General features: G+C 58.7%; 2 protein-coding genes across 7 annotated transcripts in view; one reads left to right on the top strand and one right to left on the bottom strand.

The window, feature by feature from the left end:
• The window catches only part of HDGFL2 (HDGF like 2), a 22125-nt gene extending 11840 nt beyond the window's left edge, over window positions 1-10285 (top strand). The window contains exons 5-16 of one of the 2 annotated variants that reach the window (XM_033133966.1): window positions 1331-1447; window positions 1555-1626; window positions 2610-2775; window positions 2870-2945; window positions 3039-3354; window positions 4575-4678; window positions 5486-5559; window positions 5717-5787; window positions 6165-6266; window positions 6487-6700; window positions 7364-7499; window positions 7940-10285. In XM_033133966.1, coding sequence (XP_032989857.1) covers window positions 1331-1447; window positions 1555-1626; window positions 2610-2775; window positions 2870-2945; window positions 3039-3354; window positions 4575-4678; window positions 5486-5559; window positions 5717-5787; window positions 6165-6266; window positions 6487-6700; window positions 7364-7499; window positions 7940-8039 — 1548 coding nt within the window. In that variant the 3' untranslated portion in view covers window positions 8040-10285. Of the gene's footprint in view, window positions 1-1330; window positions 1448-1554; window positions 1627-2609; window positions 2776-2869; window positions 2946-3038; window positions 3355-4574; window positions 4679-5485; window positions 5560-5716; window positions 5788-6164; window positions 6267-6486; window positions 6701-7363; window positions 7500-7936 lie in introns of both variants that reach the window. The other variant, XM_033133965.1, reaches the window with a different exon arrangement.
• PLIN4 (perilipin 4) lies at window positions 8147-19514 on the bottom strand. 5 transcript variants are annotated; one of them, XM_033133963.1, is made up of 9 exons: window positions 19419-19514; window positions 19231-19298; window positions 18613-18760; window positions 17700-17761; window positions 13136-15913; window positions 12397-12937; window positions 12094-12281; window positions 10719-10805; window positions 8147-10644 (listed from the first exon to the last, which is right to left on the bottom strand). In XM_033133963.1, exons 2-9 carry the CDS (start codon window positions 19279-19281, stop codon window positions 10312-10314), a joined length of 4188 nt encoding a protein of 1395 aa, XP_032989854.1. In that variant the 5' UTR covers window positions 19282-19298; window positions 19419-19514; the 3' UTR covers window positions 8147-10311. The 5 variants fall into 5 exon arrangements, with proteins under 5 accessions (XP_032989854.1, XP_032989851.1, XP_032989853.1 ...); XM_033133960.1 differs by having other exon boundaries at window positions 12397-15913; XM_033133962.1 differs by having other exon boundaries at window positions 12397-15913; window positions 17700-17758.

The raw sequence follows: 19514 nt of genomic DNA, 5'->3' as shown, positions 1-19514 counted from the left end.
GCCTCATCGCTCATTGACACGTCACCAGGCATCGGATTTGCTCGGGCCGCCATAACAAAGTGTCTCAGACTGGGTGGTTTACACACGGGCACTTCTTTTCTCATCGTTCTGGCGGCTGGAAGTCAGATCAAGGTGTGGGCAGGGCTGGTTTCTCCTGAGGCCTCGCTCCTTGGCGTGCACATGCCGTCTTCTCCCGTGTGCTCACGTGCTCTTCCATCTACGAGTCTGGGTCCTGATCGCCTCTTCTAAGGACGCCAGTCAGATTGGATCAGGGCCCACCCAGGTGACCTCGTTTTAACTTATTCCCTCTGTAAAGACCCCCATCTCCAAATACAGTCACATGCTGAGGTACCAGGGGTCAGGCTACAACATAGGACTTTTAGGGGGACACAGTTCACCCTGGCCTTGGAAAGGGCATGGAGCAGGGACATGCTCCGGAAGCAGTTTTTAAAAGAAGAAACGAGTCTGTCAGTTGTGACAAAATAGAGGCAAAATGCTTTATAAGTAAACAGATGCCCCAATAGGAAGGACTGGTTGTCACTGGGCAGAGACCTATTTCTGAAGCTCAGTTCTCTATGCTTCCTCTCTTCCTGTATAAGAACTCTTAAGTTGGCTTCTTTGGGTGGGCGTCAGTCCATGAATCCCTGAAACTGAATTCAGAATTGTGTGCGTGTGTATGTGTATAGAATTTCTTTTATTGAGGTGAGATTGATACACCAGTTAACCATTCTAAAGTGTGCAGCTCAGTGGCATTTAGTACATTCAAAATAGCAACCACCATCTCTTTTTCCAAAATATGTATGTGCATACATGTTTTTCTAAGCAAAGGATCTCTGGTTTGGTGTTTCCCTTTTTTCTTTTCTTTTTATCTTAATAAAATACATGTAACATAAAATGTACCATTTTAACCGTTTTTAAATGCACAGCTCGGTGGCATTAAGCACATTCACATTTTTGTGCAACCATCCCCACCATCATCTCTGGAACTTCCCACCTTCCCAAACTGACACTCTGTCCCCATTAAACACTCACTCCCCGCCCCTCCTCCAGCCCCGGGCACCACCATCCACTCTTTCTCTGTGAATCTGACTCCTCTGGGACCTCCTTTGAGTGGGATCACACAGTATTTGTCCTTCAGTGACTGGCTGATTTCACTCAGCATAATGTCCTCAAGGTTCAAGATCCCTGGTTTTTATCAGATTGTCAAAGGGTCCCTGCTCCCCCCGCAAAGATTCCTGAACCTCAGCTCTTTCCTGGGCTGAGAGGGGTCAGGTGGGAGATGGCCCTGCCAAGCACACAGGCTGATCTGTTTGGACTGCTCCCCCTGCAGATGTCGGTTTCAAAACGAGCCCGGAAGACCTCCAGCGACCTGGATCAGGCCAGCATGTCCCCATCTGAGGAGGAGAACTCAGAAAGCTCATCTGAGTCAGAGAAGACCAGTGACCAGGTGAGCAGATGGTTGGCTCCTTGCCTGGGTGGGGGACGGATGCACAGGTGGGAGCCTAGTCGTGGGCCAGTCAACGGGCCCTGTTCAGCTCCCTTCTTTCTGCCCAGGACTTCACCCCTGAGAAGAAAGCCGTGGTCCGGGCGCCGCGGCGGGGCCCCCTGGCAGGACGGAAGAAAAAGGTAGAGAGGTGTTTTGTTTTTTTGTTTTTCATGCCCACCTGGAAGAAACTGCTAGAGCTTCTCTCCAAGGTCACCAATAACTGTCCACGATTAGAGTCTGGTCCTTTTTGGAGGAGGATAGGGCGTTGGCCCCAAGGAGACCCCAGGGTCGCCAGCTTCCGCCTCTGGCTTCACTGATGGCCTCAGCCCATAGTTTCCGAGTGTTGTGTGTGCAGAGCACCTTCCCGAGCAGGAGAGCAGGAGACGATCTGGCTGCCGCTGCTCCTGACCGGAACTTAGAGGGTGGTCTGGAAAATGGGATGCTGGGATGCTGGCATCGAAAGGACGTGAAGCACTTTTAGGTGCCCCATGCGAGAGAGCAAGAGAATATGTGTGTGATGTGTGTGTGTGTGTAAGCGTGTTGTGTGCATGTGCAAGTATGTTCTGTGTGTGCACATGTGTATGAGTGTTGTGTGTTTGTATAAGTGTGTTGTATGCGCTTGTATGTGTATAAGCATGTGTATGGGTGTGAGTGTGTGGCATGTGACTTATGCGTAAGTTGTGCATGCGTGTGTGTTTGCATGTATGAGTATGTACAGGCATGCCTGTGTGTGCATGTGTATAAGCTGGTGTTGTAGGGACACGTGTGTATGTGTATGATGTATGCGTGTGTGTGTGTGTGTGTGCGCGCCCCGTGGGCCCAGGACAGTTGGGCTGTAGACAGCGCAAGAGGGCAGGTCATCTGGTTGGTCATCCAGGCAAGATTTTGTGGTATTTAAAAAGCTCTTGCCTCTGGGAAGAAACTGTATGTCATCTGCAGCCCGCATTTCACCGAGGAGGGAGGTCTGGGGTGGTTAGTACTGTGACTGCAGGCACATCCAGGGGTGCCAGCGATTTCAGGCCTAGAGGAAGTATTTCTAATTTGGGGGGAAGATTTTTGCAACTTAAAGGGCTGCAGGGGTCACTGGGGCCTGCCCTCACCTCTGCACCCGGGCCTCTCCCAGAAGCCGCCCTCCGCCTCTGACTCCGACTCCAAACCAGAATCAGAAGGGGTCAAGGGTCAGCCAGTGGCCGTGGCCAGGTCGGCCTCCTCGTCCTCCTCAGCCTCTTCGTCGTCCTCCTCTGACTCAGACGTGTCCGCAAAGAAACCTCTGCGGGGCAGGAAGCCAGGTAGGATCGCTGACACTGGTCCTGACCCGGTCGGTACCCAGGGGCCCCGCCCGGAGGACGGTGCGGGAGTAGGCCACCCTCTCCTTTTCCGTAGCTGAGAAGCCTCCCCCAAAACCCCGTGGGCGTAAACCGAAACCTGAACGGCCACCGAGCACTTCGAGCAGTGACAGGTGGGTGATGGGCGGGGTCACCTCTGGCAGCGTCCTCAGCCAGGCTGCGGCAGGTCCCAGGACAGGCCCCTCCTAACTGGCCCGCACCCGCAGTGACAGTGATGAGGTAGACCGCATCAGCGAGTGGAAGCGCCGGGACGAGGAGCGCCGCCGGGAGCTTGAGGCCCGGAGGCGCCGGGAGCAGGAGGAGGAGCTGCGGAGGCTGCGGGAGCAGGAGAAGGAGGAGAAGGAGCGGAGGCGCGAGCGGGCGGATCGCGGGGAGGCCCCGCCCGGGGGCAGCGGGGGCAGCAGCGGCGACGAGCTCAGGGATGAGGAGGAGCCTGTACGGAAGCAGCGCGCGCGGAGGGGCCGGGGCCGGGGGCCGCAGTCCTCCTCTGACTCAGAGCCCGAGGCCGAGGCGGAGAGAGAGGTGCGTCCCGCCGTGCCATCTCGGCGCGAGAAGCACCATGGGGGAAGACGAGGGACCAAAGAGGCTTCTCCCTAACGCCCAGCCCTTCCAGCAGGTCCATCCCTTTATCCAGCATGTTTATTGAGTACCTGCTGTGTACTAGACTCTGCTCTGGGTGCCAGAGACATGGCAGGAAAGCAGTGGGTGACCCACGGAAACCTCTGCTGTTAATGAGCTGACGTCTGAGGGAGGGAAAGAGTGAACAGCATTAGGATGTTGCGTGGGGCGTTCCAGAGCGTTCAGTGCTAAGGAGAAAAAGAAAGCAAAGGGAGGGCATGAAGTGTTCCATTTTAATGGGGAAAACCCTAAAAGCTTCAGTTTATAAGGTGACACTTAAGTAGGGATCTGAATGAAGAGAGAGAGCATCTGAGAAGATACCTGGGAGAAAGGCCGCCTAGGCTGAGGGCACAGCCAGTGCAAAGGTCCTGGAGCCAGGACTGTGCCTGACATATTAGAGGAACAGCGAGGAGGCCCGTGTGGCTGGAGCAGTGACAAAGGGGAGAGACGGAGGCGGTGAGGGCAGGGAGGGGACAGGGGCAGGCTGTGAGGGCCGTGTGGTCTCTGGGAGGACTTGGGCTGTAAAAGCCCAAGGGAGGTGGGAGCCCTGGAGGGCTGTGGGCAGAGGAGGGGTAGACCTAACTCAGATGTCTACACATGTCCTCTGGCTGCTGGGGGGGACCAGCTTGTGGGGTGAGCATGGAAGCAGTTAGGAGGACACATGCCGACAAGGGGCCGTGGTGCCCATCAGGCTCCGTGTGGTCTGCGGGCCTGTCAGCTCCCCACCCTCACGGCACTCACAGTCCAGCCTGAACCCGAGAGTCTGCCTTCTCAGGCCATCGTGTTCTAGATTGAGGCCAGGATCCCACTCAGGCAGATGGGGGAAGCCAGACAACATCCTGTTCTCTCCTGTTACTCTCCCTTTTATCCCAAAGAGGGAACCAAGTCCTCTGCCACAGGAAGCCACCTGCCCCACTGTTGGGCAGTCCTGTCAGTGCCTGAGAAGTGGCTGCTCAGGGGCTGACTGGGCACAGGTATCCTTCTTAGCCCGTCCCGTCTGTTCCCCCTCCTCCCAACAGTGCAAAGGTAGCGGCAGGAAGTGTTGTGTGGTGTCTCCAAGGGGGACAGTTCAGGGGCCTGCAGTAAGACCCTGTCGCTCCAGCCCCTCTGTTTTGCTGCTGCAGGCGAAGAAATCAGCTAAGAAGTTGCAGCCACAAAGCATGGAGCCCGTGAGGAGACCCAGCCAGAAGGAGAAGAGAGGGCGCCCCGAGGAGAAGCCCCGAGCCAGGTCAGCACCCACTTGGCCTGTCCTCCCTGAGCTCCCTGGGGAGCCCCACCTGCCCACCCTGGTCCCCAGGTTCTCAGCCTTCTGGGGACCTCTCACCCACCCGTCATGGGAGGGGCTCGCTTCCAAAGGCGGTCTGGTAGACAGATCCAGTTGAAGTATCCCCTGCTCCAGTACTGGGGTCCTCTACTGGGGTGCTCCTGGCATCGAGTGGGTGGGGCCAGGGATGCTGCTTAACACCCCACAGTGCCCAGGACGCCCCACAGAGAGTGACCCCAGTGTCATCATTGCTGAGGGGGCAACTAACCCCCAGACCAGTGGTTCTCAAACTTTTTCAGTCCAGGGCCCACCAAGCTGGGGAGACAGCTCATCTCCCTGCCATTTGTAAGTGGCGTCCCAGCCATGGGCTGGAATCTGCCCGCTGGGCACTTGGCAGCCGGACTGCCGAGTGGGGCGTAGACTGGAGCTGCCGTAACGAGCATTCCTGTGGTCTGAGTGTCCAGTTGCGGTGCTTTTTAATAACTCATTCACTAGGTTTTACATACTAGCCTCTCACCCTCAGCCACATACCAAAAAAAATAAATGAATTCGGGGATTTTACACGGTTTGCTCACAGGAGCCAGAGGAAGGGCTGCCATCTGTATGGTCCCCTTGGGTGCCTGCCCTAGACCGGGTCACGACAGCCCTGACCCCCCCAGCTTCCAGGGCCTCCTGAAGCCCCCGGCCCTCCTCGGTGAGGAGGACAGCGGTGGCCAGAGCACAGTGGACTCGGATGTTGGTCAGAGTCCTAAGGGGGGTGTCTCTTCACAGGCCCATAAAGGTGGAACGAACCCGGAAGCGATCAGAAGGGTTCCCACCGGACAGGAAGGTTGAGAAGAAGAAAGGTGAGGGCCCAGCTGCCCCGGTCGCTGCCCAAGTCTTGTACCCTGAGGTCAGGATGGGGGAATGTTGCTTCACTCAGGCAGGTCCTCGGCCAGGTCTGGGTGTGGGAGCCTCCACATCCCGCTCAGGCCCAGGCAGTGTGTTCTCTCCTGGCCATAGAACCTTCCGTGGAGGAGAAGCTTCAGAAGCTGCACAGTGAGATCAAGTTCGCCCTGAAGGTCGATAACCCGGTGAGACCCTCCTCGGAGCTGTGGGAAGCCACTTCCCCTGAGCCAAGCAATCCCCCAACCCCCTCACTGTCTAGAGCTCCCTTAGAAGTCTCTGGAAACAGGCGAATCCTGGGTCCCTCCAGGTGGGCGGGGTGGGGGTCCTTGTTTCCATTCTGTGTTCCCCTGCTGGGCCATCCTGAGATGCAGTGCTTGGCCTTCCCACCAGGTGGCGCTGTGGCCTGGCCCCGAGGTTCCTCCAAGTTCTGGGTTTTTTCCACCATTCCTGGGGTTCTCCATCACTCAGCCGTCCCCACAGGGAGAGCCGCAGGGTGTTCTTCTTTAACCTGTTGGACCTCTTAGTTGCTGCCTCTTCTTACTACTTACCGCCCTCCCTGTAGGATGTGAAGAGGTGTCTGAATGCACTAGAAGAGCTAGGGACCCTGCAGGTGACCTCACATATCCTCCAGAAGAACACAGATGTGGTGGCCACGTTAAAAAAGGTATGGCGGAGGCCATGGTAGGAAGAGGTTGGGGGCAGGTGGGTCCACGCAGGTTAGGGTCTGCTCAGGGAGCCGGCTTCCTGGCCACAGCCACCCTTGGTTGGCAAGGAGAAAGCCAGGCTTGGGGGAGTGCCAGTCTGCAGAGGAAGTGTCGTGGGGGTGGTCGCATAGGGAGGGTTTCGGGTGGGGCTGAGGCCAGCTGCGCTCCCTTGGCGGGCAGATCCGCCGTTACAAAGCCAACAAGGACGTGATGGAGAAGGCTGCGGAAGTCTACACCCGGCTCAAGTCGAGGGTCCTGGGACCAAAGAGTGAGGCCACCCAGAAAGCAGCCAGAACCGGGGTGGAGAAGGAGCGGGCCGAGGCGGAGAAGGGCGAGGAGGCACTGGCTGGAGAGGCGGCCGCCCTGGAGAGGGCAGAGGATGAGGCCGAGGCCGGTGAGGAGCTGGGTGGGGCAGGCTGGGCTCCTCCCCGATGGCTGGGATGACACGTCCTGTCGTTGCTCTCTGTGCCAGCCTGGCTGGATCCCCAGGGCAGCTGGTGCCTGGTACGCGCACACGTCCGTGCTGCTCGTAGGCCCTGTGCCCTCAGGAGTCGGGTAGTGAAGGAGGCTGGTGTGTGCAGGCACTCCTGGGCGGCAGACCTCGGGCCGGACCTGGAGGGCCATGGGGGTGCTGAGAGGAGGAAGACGACGGCTCCCGCAGGGACCGTGGCCTCTGGGAGCGGGAGGGTGTTCCTTCCTGCTGGAGTCACCTGGTCCTGATGACAGATATGTGGCGTCACATTGGTTCAGCTGAAACCTCAGCAGCCTGAGGGACAGCCCAGAGAGGGCGTCTTCCTACTTCTGTCCCTGCCGTAACCACTCATTTAGTGCCCCCCCCCCCCCCCCGCTTCAGGGGCCCGTGTTGGCTGCAGAGATACCCGCAGCCAGCCCCGGCCTGATGGAGCCCACAGGCCCCATGTGACTGGGACACATGGAGGTGACTGGGCGCACGGACGAAGGCCCTTGAAGAGGGTCGGCTACCCTGTCCGCTCAGCGGGGAGGGGTCGGGGCCTGGATGGCAGCCTCGCAGTGTCCCACGGTGCCCTGTCCCCTCCAGATCTAGGTCTCTCAGCCTCAGTGAATGGTGAGGCCACATCCCAGAAGGGTGGGAGCGTGGAGGACGAGGAGGAGAAAGGACAGAGTGTGGAAGAGGGGCTGGTGGGGGGCTTCTCCGAAGACCAGCTGCACAATGAGTAAGTTTTGCCAAGGGCCGCGATGGTGGGGTGACTTTCCGAGAAAGGGAGGTGACTTGCTAAGAAGGCGCCCTGATGTCTCAGTTGCTCTCAGTTGGCGGCTTGTCCTGGTCAGGGTCTCAGGGACCTGGCCCCATGTGGTGGCCTGCCACCCCCCACCTTAGCAGCAGACCCGCAGGACCACCCCCTGAAGGAGCTCTGAGAATCTGAGCTGCCCCGGGGACAGTGGCTTCCTCCTGACTCTCCAGGAGTGGGTACAGGCAGGCTGTTTCATAAGTCTGCTGTGCGGCCATGCTGAGAAGCCCGGACCATTCACTGCGGAGCCACGGTGCTGGGCACGGCGGGGGGAGAGCCGGGCGTTCAGTGTCAGTGGTAGATGGAGCTAGACAGGCAGAGGAAGGCCGCCTGCTCACCCCCTCCGTGCTGTGCTCCACCAGCAGCGCGCAGGAGGGCCCCGACCTGGACGGGCCTGGGAAGGACCGGCAGGAGCGCGAGAGGGTGCGCGTGGACTCTGAGTCCCTGGACGACGAGGACAGCTGAGCCCCGGGCAGCCCGTCACGTAGATGCCCACAGGCCTGCCCCGCTCCTTCCCGGCCGCCCAGGGAGCAGAGAACTGTTGGGGAGACACTGTGCTCTTCATTTGTATTCGTCCCTCTGGGTTTTTTTTCTGCCTAATTTCTGTGATTTCCAACCGACACAAAATGACTATAAAGGGTTTTTTTAATGAAAAAAAAATCATTTTTATTGGTTTGGTTTTCTAGCATTACTGGTACAGCTGGGCTGGAGCTGGGGAGAGGTCTGTCACTGTCCAGGGCTCGCGTGGGGACAAAGCGTTTTAAGCCATAGTGTCACCGTATACAATGAATGTGAACTTGGTTCTAACGGTGCTCCTGGTGGTCCAGCAGGGCTGACAATGAAGGAGCGGGGTGGGAGCAAGGCCTTTCCAAAAATAAAAAAGGAGAAATAAAACCCTCTGGATTTTGCGGCTCCAACAGAGGCTGTGGTTTGATCGTCCTGGGTTTGGCTGCTGGTGCCGAAGCAGGAGGAGCAGAGGCTGGGAGGGCAGGGCCGGGCCTGGAGTCGCCGTGTTTCCCTGGAAGCTGCTGCCTTTTTCCACGGAGTCAGCCATTTCCTGTCCTGCTCAGGTTGCAGGTGGCCCTGGGACCCCCAAGGCAAGACCCAGGGTCCTCAGCACCGCCAGTTTGGGGCGTTCAGGCCAGGAAGTGCGCTGTCCCTACGTGGTTAGCATAAGCATTGGGGGCAGGCTGTGTGACTTTGGGCAAGTGGCACTCCTGCTCTTGGCTTCTCTTTCGTCACCTGTTGAGGGGATGACCCCTGCCTCATAAGGCTGTCGCGTGGGTTCAGGTGGGGGACGTGTGAGCGGCTCCCAGCCAGGCGCCTGTACATGGCAGCTGCTGGTTAAACACTGGCCTCTGCTATGTGTCGCCCTCCCCCGGCAAGTCCACCCATCCCAGCTGACAGGAGACCGCGGTGTGGCAGGGGCCTTCCTGAACCCTGGCGGCCACGTCTCCTTTGACTGGACTTGGGCCGGGTTTCCGCAAATCGCTGTTTCCTAGTGTCACCTCTTCTGATAACCTTCCTTAATGGAGGCCAAGCAAGGAGCAGCTCCGAAGTCCTCCTAACGGGTTCCCAGGTTGCACTAGGTGCCAGCCCCCGGTGCAGGTCCTGGCAGCCTTGGGGACCTTTGGGGAGGGCCGGCCCATCTGTCTGAGCTGGGAGCAGCCGGTCATTTCTGAGAAGAGGGTGCAGTGGGGGGAGCTGTCGGCATGGTGCGGGCTCTGGGAAGCCGGGGGCTTGGGCTGGGGCTGCTGGTCTTCTGATGTGCGGGCCCCCGCTGGAAAAAGGGCGAGGCCAGCGGGGGCGTTTCTTAGATGAACATCCTGGAGTGGGGTGCAGGAGGGGGGCTTGGACCTCTAGCCAGGAAGGCAGGGGCACCCCGAAATCATGGTCTCCAGTCTGGAGTGCATGACCAAGACCTGAATGATTGATGGTTGAGCACATTTTGTCACATACGCCCTAGGGCCTTGCTCCCTGTGGGGAAGCCCTTTTGTTCTGCCATTGGCAGCCTCTGGGCCCAGGTGCCTCAGGGACCGCAGAACCTCAGCTCTGGGATTCTCTCTAGGATCAGCCCTGCTGGGGACAGGCAGGTAGGTGAGCAGAAAAGGCAGGAAGCGGCTTATTTTATAACCCACCCCCCTCACCCCTGAACAGTGCAGTTCTCAAGGCAGGCCCCTGCAGAGCCCTGGGGTGGGGGTGGGGGTGGGGTGGGGCGTTGGCTCCTGGCAGCATTGTCCTCACAAAGCCCCTTCTCTTGGCCACACAGAGGTCAACAGAGGAGGTGGGATCCTGCGTCAGGTTGACCATGGCGTTCTGGTACATTCTGGTGCAAGGTGTTTGCTAAGGGTGGGGGTGGGTGCTTTCAGAATGAGGGTGGAGGAGCAGGACCACCTGCTAAGCTGGTAGCTAAAGGCCCCAACTGTGGGGTTGGAAGACTCCCCCTACCCCCAAAGATAGGGGTTCCTAGTGGAGGTGCTGAGTGGAGAACCTTCTAGACTTAGGCACGTTTCACTTCTCTTTCCTGACTGGGGTGCTTGCTCAGGATCTTCAAGCGAAGGCCCACTGTCAACGCTCTTAGCAACTCTGGGCTCCCAGGCCAGGAGCAGGCCCAGGCTTGCTGGGCAAGAAAGGTGGACGGTGCAGCCCTGGAGAAAGTCCTTGGTGCCCTGACCAGCGCCTGCCAGCAGGGTCCAGAGCTCCGGGGAGCTGGGGCTGCGGAGGCTCCAAGGGGGACCTACAGCTGCTGCCCACCGGGCTGCAGGGCGAAGGGCCCCACCAGCCAGCTGAGTGGGGGGCTGTGCTGCACACTCTCCAGCAGCTGTTCCAGCCCTTGCCAGGCCTGGCCTACGCCACCGCGGCTCTGGGCCAGGCGCTCGGCCGGCAGCTCCGAGATGGAGCTGGCAGAGGACATGAGGCTGTAGAGCTCACAGAGGCTGTGCCGTGCCCGCCTGACCCGCTGCTGGAGCTCGGCAGGGAGACCCTGGAGGCCGGAGGCCAGGTTGCTGTAGGCGACGTGGAGCTGCTGGATGAGGCCGCAGGCCCTGGACAGAGTCCCTGCATCTGGCACCTGCGGGAGGAGGGAGGGCGGTGAGCGGGGTCAGAGGGGAGAAGACCCTGGCAGCCTTGGCCCCTTGTACGCACCTCGTGGGTACTGGCTTTCTCTCCTCCACTGCTCAGGCCCAGATTCGGCGGCTGCTGCCCTTCTGGAGCCTGCTTGTCCTTTTCCATCTGGAAAGAGAGCCCAGCAGAGAAAAGACGGCTCTTGGCAGGGCCCTTTCACACACTCTCCCTGGGGAGGTGAGGGGTTGGGGCGGGCCCTCCTAGGCCTGGCCCAGAGCCTCGCATCTACACCTTGTGGAGTGGTAGAAATGCCACAAGTTTACAGCCAGCTGTGCCACAGTGGGCTTCTCTTCTCTTGTCAAGAGGCAAGAATCCAAATTCCCCATGAGCTCTTCAGGGAGATCAAATAACAGTATCAGTGGGATCTGTCACCCCCCCACAGCTGAAATGTCTCCCATGGCTCCTCCGTGCCTGTGGGATAAAACCAACTCTCTGTGGTCTGCATAGTCTGCCCCCAGGATGTGAGACCTCACCTCCTGCTGACACCCCATCGCACTTTGCTAATCACTGAACCCCAGATCCCTGGGCTCCCCCTACCCTGTTTCCACCTTCACTTCACCCGCACCCTGGCTGCCTTCCTGCTCCTGAACACGCCCCGCTTGTTCTCAGGCACTCTGTTCTCGTGCTCCCCACTTCTCCCCAGCTCTGCTCAGCTCCCCTTGGCATCCGCACCCTCCTGCCCGGCCCCGGGCCTCTCTGCACGGTTGTCCTGTTTCCTTCTTTGCTTCCCCATTGTCTGTAAGTACAGCAGTCCCCTTATCCACAGTTTTACATTCCATGATTTCAGTTCTCATGCTCAGAAAATAGTAAATGGAAAATACCAGAAATAAGCTATTTATGTTTTAAATGGCATACCATTCTAAATAGTGTGAAGAAATCTCCCATCCTCCTGCTCGGTCCCCCCCCGGGACGAGACCCCTCCCTGTGTCCAGCATTTTCACACTCTGTGCTGCTCACCCCTCAGTCCCGTACGGATGGCAGCCTCTCGGGTAGCAGATGGGCTCTCGGGGTATCAGCCCTGTGTTCAAGTCACCCTGATTTTACTTGATGCCACATTCACATCATTTTTATTACAGTATGTTAAAATTGTTCTATTTTACTATCAGTTATTGTTAATCTCTTAGGTGCCTCAATTATAAATTAAACTTTCTCATAGGTATGTACGTCCAGGAAGAAACAGCATATGGGGCTCTTGGGATGTGCCTCTTGCAGCTAAGGTGAGACGCGTGTATTTGGTCTGCTTGTCCCTCTCTGGGACACCAGCCCCGTGACAGCACTCCGTGGCCATCTTAGTGGCCCATGGACATTGTCACCGAGGTGACAGATCACTACACGCAGGTGGGGAAGCCATGGGGAGATATTCAGAAGAAGGCGCCCCAGGGAGGGGAAGACTTACCAGCCTGAAGGAGTCCTCGAGCTGGGCCAGAGCGCCCCTCGCCTGGAACTGGCTGTGCTGCAGGTGGCTCAGGGCGTGCTCAAAAGCCCGCTGGCGGAAGCCAGGGGACAGGTCTCCCAGACGCACAAAATAGCTGCTCTGGTCGGCTGTGGACACCTTGGGCCCGGGCTGAGAGGCTGCCAGCTGAGCTGCAAGGGAAGACGGGATCACTCAATCCGAGAGGGCCCTAGGGGCGTCCAGGGCCGGGGTGCAGGGACAGCCAGCCCTCATTGGGAGCTGGGGCCCGTCCCATCCTGTTCTCACCTTGCTCCTCGGCAGTCATGGGGTGGAAGATCTCTCCCAGCTCCTGCTCGTCCCGGACTGTCGCCAAGCCCATGGCTCCTCCTTGGCTGCATGTGGTGGCCGTGGGCCCTGCATCATCCTTGCCCAGGGCAGCCGCTTGTGTGAATGGTGCCACAGCAGAAACAAGGTCCGGGCCTGCACAGAGACTGTCTGGGGGACTGGAGACCCTGCAGCATGGGGCTTCCTGGGGGTGCTGGAGAGTCTGTTCCCCACATTTGTCTGAGGCCCTATCATTGATGAGTCCACCCCAGAAAGTGTCCTTGGCACCAGGTAACCAATTCTGGATGGTGCCCAGACTAGACTGCACAGCCCCTTTGGCCACACCCAGTGCCCCGGTGAGCCCGGTGGACACTGTATCTTTGTTGCCAGTCAGAACGACGTTGGTGGTGTCCACACCTAACTGGACGGCACTCTTAGCCACGCCCATGGCCCCGGTGAGCCCGGTGGACACGGTGTCTTTTGTGCCACTCAGAAAAGTCTTGGTAGTGTCCATGCCAGTCTGGACTGTTCCTTTGGCCACACCCAGTGCCCCAGTGAGCCCAGTGGACACAGTGTCTTTGGTGCCAGTCAGAACCGTCTTGGTGGTGTCCATGCCAGTCTGAATGGCGCCCTTGGCCACACCCATGGCTCCGGTGAGCCCAGTGGACACGGTGTCTTTGGTGCCAGTCAGAACCGTCTTGGTGGTGTCCATGCCAGTCTGAATGGCGCCCTTGGCCACACCCATGGCTCCGGTGAGCCCAGTGGACACGGTGTCTTTGGTACCACTCAGAACCGTCTTGGTGGTGTCCATGCCAGTCTGGACGGCACCCTTGGCCACACCCAGTGCCCCGGTGAGCCCGGTAGACACGGTGTCTTTGGTGCCACTCAGAACCGTCTTGGTGGTGTCCATGCCAGTCTGGACAGCGCCTTTGGCCACACCCATGGCTCCGGTGAGCCCGGTGGACACAGTGTCTTTGGTGCCACTCAGAACCGTCTTGGTGGTGTCCATGCCAGCCTGTGCAGCACTCTTGGCCACACCCAGTGCCCCGGTGAGCCCGGTAGACACGGTGTCTTTGGTGCCACTCAGAACCGTCTTGGTGGTGTCCATGCCAGCCTGTGCAGCACTCTTGGCCACACCCAGTGCCCCGGTGAGCCCCGTGGACACAATGTTTTTGGTGCTAGTCAAAGCAACTTTGCTAGTGTCCATGCCAGTCTGGACTGTTCCCTTGGCCACACCCAGTGCCCCGGTGAGCCCAGTGGACACGGTGTCTTTGGTGCCAGTCAGAACCGTCTTGGTGGTGTCCATGCCAGTCTGGACAGCACCCTTGGCCACACCCAGTGCCCCGGTGAGCCCAGTGGACACGGTGTCTTTGGTGCCACTCAGAACCGTCTTGGTGGTGTCCAGGCCAGTCTGGACTGTTCCCTTGGCCACACCCAGTGCCCCGGTGAGCCCAGTGGACACTGTGTCTTTGGTGCCACTCAGAACCTTCTTGGTGGTGTCCATGCCAGTCTGGACGGCGCCCTTGGCCACACCTATGGCTCCGGTGAGCCCAGTGGACACGGTGTCTTTGGTACCACTCAGAACCGTCTTGGTGGTGTCCATGCCAGTCTGGACTGTTCCCTTGGCCACACCCAGTGCCCCGGTGAGCCCAGTGGACACGGTGTCTTTTGTGCCAGTCAGAACCGTCTTGGTGGTGTCCATGCCAGCCTGTGCAGCACTCTTGGCCACACCCATGGCTCCAGTGAGCCCGGTGGACACAATGTTTTTGGTGCTAGTCAAAGCAACTTTGGTGGTATCCATGCCAGTCTGAACGGCACCCTTGGCCACACCCAGTGCCCCGGTGAGCCCAGTGGACACGGTGTCTTTGGTGCCAGTCAGAACCGTCTTGGTGGTGTCCATGCCAGCCTGTGCAGCACTCTTGGCCACACCCAGTGCCCCGGTGAGCCCGGTCGATACGGTGTCTTTGGTGCCACTCAGAGCCATCTTGGTGGTGTCCATGCCAGTTTGGACTGTTCCCTTGGCCACACCCAGGGCTCCAGTGAGCCCAGTGGACACAATGTTTTTGGTGCTAGTCAAAGCAACTTTGGTGGTGTCCATGCCAGTCTGGACGGCGCCCTTGGCCACACCCATGGCTCCGGTGAGCCCAGTGGACACGGTGTCTTTGGTACCACTCAGAACCGTCTTGGTGGTGTCCATGCCAGTCTGGACTGTTCCCTTGGCCACACCCAGTGCCCCGGTGAGCCCAGTGGACACTGTGTCTTTGGTGCCACTCAGAACCTTCTTGGTGGTGTCCATGCCAGTCTGGACAGTGCCCTTGGCGACACCCATGGCTCCGGTGAGCCCAGTGGACACGGTGTCTTTGGTGCCACTTAGAACCGTCTTGGTGGTGTCCATGGCAGTCTGGACTGTTCCCTTGGCCACACCCAGTGCCCCGGTGAGCCCAGTGGACACGGTGTCTTTTGTGCCAGTCAGAACCGTCTTGGTGGTGTCCATGCCAGTCTGGACAGCACCCTTGGCCACACCCAGTGCCCCGGTGAGCCCGGTGGACATGGTGTCTTTGGTGCCACTCAGAACCGTCTTGGTGGTGTCCATGCCAACCTGTGCAGCACTCTTGGCCACACCCAGTGCCCCAGTGAGCCCGGTGGACACTGTGTCTTTGGTGCCAGTCAGAACCGTCTTGGTGGTGTCCATGCCAGTCTGGACGGCGCCCTTGGCCACACCCAGTGCCCCGGTGAGCCCAGTGGACACGGTGTCTTTGGTACCACTCAGAACCGTCTTGGTGGTGTCCATGCCAGTCTGGACTGTTCCCTTGGCCACACCCAGTGCCCCGGTGAGCCCAGTGGACACGGTGTCTTTGGTGCCACTCAGAACCTTCTTGGTGGTGTCCATGCCAGTCTGGACAGTGCCCTTGGCGACACCCATGGCTCCGGTGAGCCCAGTGGACACGGTGTCTTTGGTGCCACTTAGAACCGTCTTGGTGGTGTCCATGCCAGCCTGTGCAGCACTCTTGGCCACACCCAGTGCCCCAGTGAGCCCGGTGGACACTGTGTCTTTGGTGCCAGTCAGAACCGTCTTGGTGGTGTCCATGCCAGTCTGGACGGCGCCCTTGGCCACACCCAGTGCCCCGGTGAGCCCGGTGGACACGGTGTCTTTGGTGCCTGTGAGAATAGCCTTTGAGGTGTCCAAGCCCCCCTGGACAGCCCCTGTGGCCATTTTCACAGCACCAGTCACTCCACTGCAGACGGTGTCTTTGGTGCCGGTCAGCGCGGTGTGGGTGGTGTCCACACTGGTCTGAACGGCCCCTTTGGCCACGCCCACTGTCCCCATGACCCCACTGGCCACAGTCTCCTTGGTTCCCGTGAGCGCAGATCGGGTAATGCTGAGACCTCCCTGGACCACGCCTTTAGCCGAGTCTACCAGGTTGGCCACCCCGGAGGAGAGAGCATCCTGGGTCCTGGTCATGGTGGAGCTCACCAGGTCCTTTGCCCCGGAGATCATCTGATGAGAAAGGACACACATAGGCAAGAGCAGAGCTGGGAGGCACCTCACACCTCGTACTTCTGCCAACTGGATTATTCCTGCTGTGTCTGGAGAGCGGGACCTGTCCCCCAGAGGCCTCGCCTGCTTACCTCCCACGCCTAATGTCCCCGGGCCTTCCAGGACTTGGCCTTAACAAGCTCACCATGGTGTCAGGTTATTCCTTCGATTCAATAGATGTTCCCTATTGCAACCATGGGTCCCTAACATCTCTGGAAGCCTTGACAAGGTGCCTTGACCTTCGGCTCATTGAATTACATGTGTTTATTTATGGCAGAATTGGAGCCCGTTTTCCTCAATTTGGAGAGACCAAATTGCTTATTAAAATGAATATTCAACTAAGAGAAGGCAACGAATATTTAGAAAAATAACAACCGAAAAATTGCAGGCATAAGTATTGGAGTCAAGCCATAGGACATTGGTGATAATTGTCATCATTTTTGACCTATCCAAGGGCAGTTGTCTCTAGTTCAACCAAAGTACCAAAGGGTTGTGATGGCCTCAGGGTTGCCACCACTCAGGTTCAGCCATGAGGGTGCTATTTTTAATTCAGTGATTCTCACCCAGGGCAATCCTGCACCCCAGAGGACACTGGGTGAGGTCTGGGGGCATCTGTGGCTGTCACGACTTGGGGGAGAAGGTGTGGCTTGTATCAAGTGGGTGGGGCCTGGGATGCTGTGTAACACCCCACCGTGCCCCATGCAGCCCCAACCTGGAGTAATCCGGCCCTAAATGACCACGGTACTGAGGTTGAGAAGCCCTGAAATTTTATCCTCACCACCTGCCTCCACCCCAGCACTGACTCAAATGAGCACCTTGGGCTCTGCCTGCAGAGACCTGGGTTCAAATCCCAGCTCTTTCCCGCACTTGCTGTGTGACCTCAGGCAAGCCACATCCCCTCTCTGAGCCTATTTCTAAAAAAGAGTGACTAAAAGAGCGCCTTCTTCGAGGATTGTGGAGGAAATGAATCAAGGTGCCTGAAGCTCTTTGCAGGTAGTTAGGAGCTCAATTAACAGGAGTGAAGAGGAGCAGAGGCGTGCATAAATGGGGAGGGAGTGAGGGTTTGAATTTGGGCCAGAGGGCCTGCTGAGGTTGAACCTAGTGGTTTTTCACCCTCTTGAGATGCTCACATCTGGCTGAGCTGAGACCAGAGGGAGAATAGGAAGACCAGAGTAGGGACGTGAGCTGGCGGAGGAGTTCCTATCAGGAGATCCACCCTGCTGTGGCTTTCATCATCTCCTCCATTTGGCCTGGCCTTGGGGACAGGATAACGTGGGCGGTTCCCACTTATCCAGGACCAAGGGTGGATGCAGCTCTGCCCATGGATCCTGCTGTGTGACCTTTGGCAGATGACTCAGCTTCTCTGTGCCTGAGCTATGGTGTGGGGGTACTATGTGCTCCCTTCCTCACAGGGTGGTTGGGAGGATTAACTATTAAGCAGAACATAAAAAGCACGTCACCCAGAGCCTGACACGTGGTGAGTTGCTGTTGTTTGGGTCACACTGTGCTAGACAGGGAGTGAGGGACTCTCTGTAGACTGGAGCCTGACCATGCTAGCCGGTGAGGCAGTACTGCACCCACTTCACAGATGTGGAAATGGAGGAAGGATCCGCCCGGAATCCCGGCAGCAGGATGCATGGTGTCTGCCCTCTCCTTGGGCAGGAACCAAAACATCCCGGGAGAGGGTCCCAAAACATCCCCAAGGGAGGTAGAGTCCATCAGACCAAGTTCTGACAGTCCCTCTCACCTTGTCTGAAGGCAGCGGCAGCTTCTCCAGCCCCCTGGCCGTCTGCTCTGGGTCAGTGGCTGCTGTGGGGACAGGAGCTGGTCAGGCACCCGGGGAGGACGAGGGAAGCAGGCTGGCATCAGCCACCCTGGTGCCCATTGCGCAATTGGCGGGCACAGCCCAAAAGGTTAGGAATGTCCCAGCTACCCTGCCAGGGACAGCAGGAGGTGACATCTACAGCCATAGGCCTGAGTCCCTCTGGCCCTCCAGGGCCTCAGTCCCCTGGAGCAAGGGCTCCCTGGTGTTTTCTCTGCCTGGGTCCTGGACGCCCACCCACAGGAAGCCAGAGGGAGAGGAGTCAACGCCCTGCCCCACCCCTGCCACAGCTGGCAGCTGCCTGTCAGACCTGGGTATGTGGAGCAGAAGTCAGCTGCCTGGGGCTCTGGGCCCAGAGCAAGACCCACCTTGGGCAGCTACCCAACCCTGGGCCCTGCTGCATCAGCCCTTCTGCGTGCCCCCCTGAGCAGCTAGAGGGTGGGGAGACCCCCAGGATGTATCACTCCAGGGAAGCCGCTGTCCTCTGGGAACCAGGGTCGCCATCCCCAGTGAGCTCAGGCATGCAGAACACCCAGTTCCTGGTCCACGGTTATCGGAAACAGGGTGATGGGAGGTGGTGGGATGGAGAGTGTGAGGAACACTGCAGGCAGACAGGCTGCGTTCACATCCCCGCTCTTGCTGGTAATGCCACTCACCCATCATATATGTATACCTCAGTTTCCCCATCTGGCACTAAATGAGTGTTGCCTATCTATTGAGATGACACTGGCACAGGTGAAATGCCCTCAAAGTGGCCAGAAGTCCATGCGATGGGATTTCTTAGTGTTCGGCTCCCCCTCCAGACCCCTACCTCCACTCTGTGGAGCTGTATACTCACCCTGGGCTTGGGGCTGGGCAGCCTGGGGGGTGGGAACACCTGCGGGATCAGTGACTGGCCGGGCCTCTCTCGCTGAGCTGTGGGTGTTGGCCACCAGGTTCCGGGCAGAACTGAAGCCAGGCAGGGACCCCAAGAAGCTGCCCAGGGTCTAAGTGGGGAGGGGACAGCGTAAGCAGGGTCAGGCTGTGGTGCGATGAGCTGGGAAAACATCAGACAGCCCTGGGCTCGCACATCTCCTCAGTCCTGGGTGACCTGGGTGACCTCAGTTTCCTCACCTGGACAATGGGCAGATGCAGCCAGCCTCTCATGGACAGAGGAAAAGGTCATCCTCTGGGTTTCCAAGACCTTCCACAGTCCCCGTTTCAGAGATGGGGAAACAGGCTCAGGGAAGGGCTGAGGCTGTCCCAAAGTCACACAGAAGGGAAGGAGCTGAGGTCTGCACGAGCCAATCCCCACCCTCAGCTCGGGACAATTGAGAAGAGTTGGCTCTATGGCTCTCAGAGCCCTTCCACCCGACCCAGAAACCTCCAGACCCTAAGACAGTGGAGGTCACCTCCCTAAGGTTCTGGAGGGTCTCCAGGCCTCGGCAGGGATCTTCCCTCCCGGGCTTCCCCTCACCTTGCCCTTGGGTTTGGGGCGCTCCCGGCCTCCTTCCTCTGGAGCAGACATGGCAGTACTCTAAGCAGCTGGAAGCAGACAGAGAGGGTGCGTGAATAGGAGCTCCCAGGCCTCCTGCCCCACACCCACAACCCTCAGCAGACCCCAGCACCCACCTGGAGATCCGGCCTCACCCTGGCATTGCTCACCTGGACTGCGTGAGGGTCCTTCGGAGTGACTGGTGCAGCAGCTGGCAGCTGGCTCGGCTTTCAGCTCCCAGGCCTTATAGGGTCAGGGGCGGTCGT

Source organism: Rhinolophus ferrumequinum, chromosome 18 (assembly GCF_004115265.2).
Source record: "Rhinolophus ferrumequinum isolate MPI-CBG mRhiFer1 chromosome 18, mRhiFer1_v1.p, whole genome shotgun sequence".
Taxonomy (NCBI): Eukaryota; Metazoa; Chordata; class Mammalia; order Chiroptera; family Rhinolophidae; genus Rhinolophus; species Rhinolophus ferrumequinum.
The sequence above is the reverse complement of the archived record's forward strand: the minus strand, read 5'-3'. Positions and strand labels throughout refer to the sequence as shown.

Coding starts and splice junctions, on each gene's coding strand:
- PLIN4 (XM_033133960.1), bottom strand. CDS start 19,281: ATGTCTGCTCCAGAGGAAGGAGGCCGGGAGCGCCCCAAACCCAAGGGC. Junction 17,762..18,612: donor TGCCCAGCCCCAAGCCCAGG/GTGAGTATACAG, acceptor CTGTCCCCACAG/CAGCCACTGACCCAGAGCAG. Junction 10,806..12,093: donor TCGAGGACTCCTTCAGGCTG/GTAAGTCTTCCC, acceptor CTCTCTTTCCAG/ATGGAAAAGGACAAGCAGGC.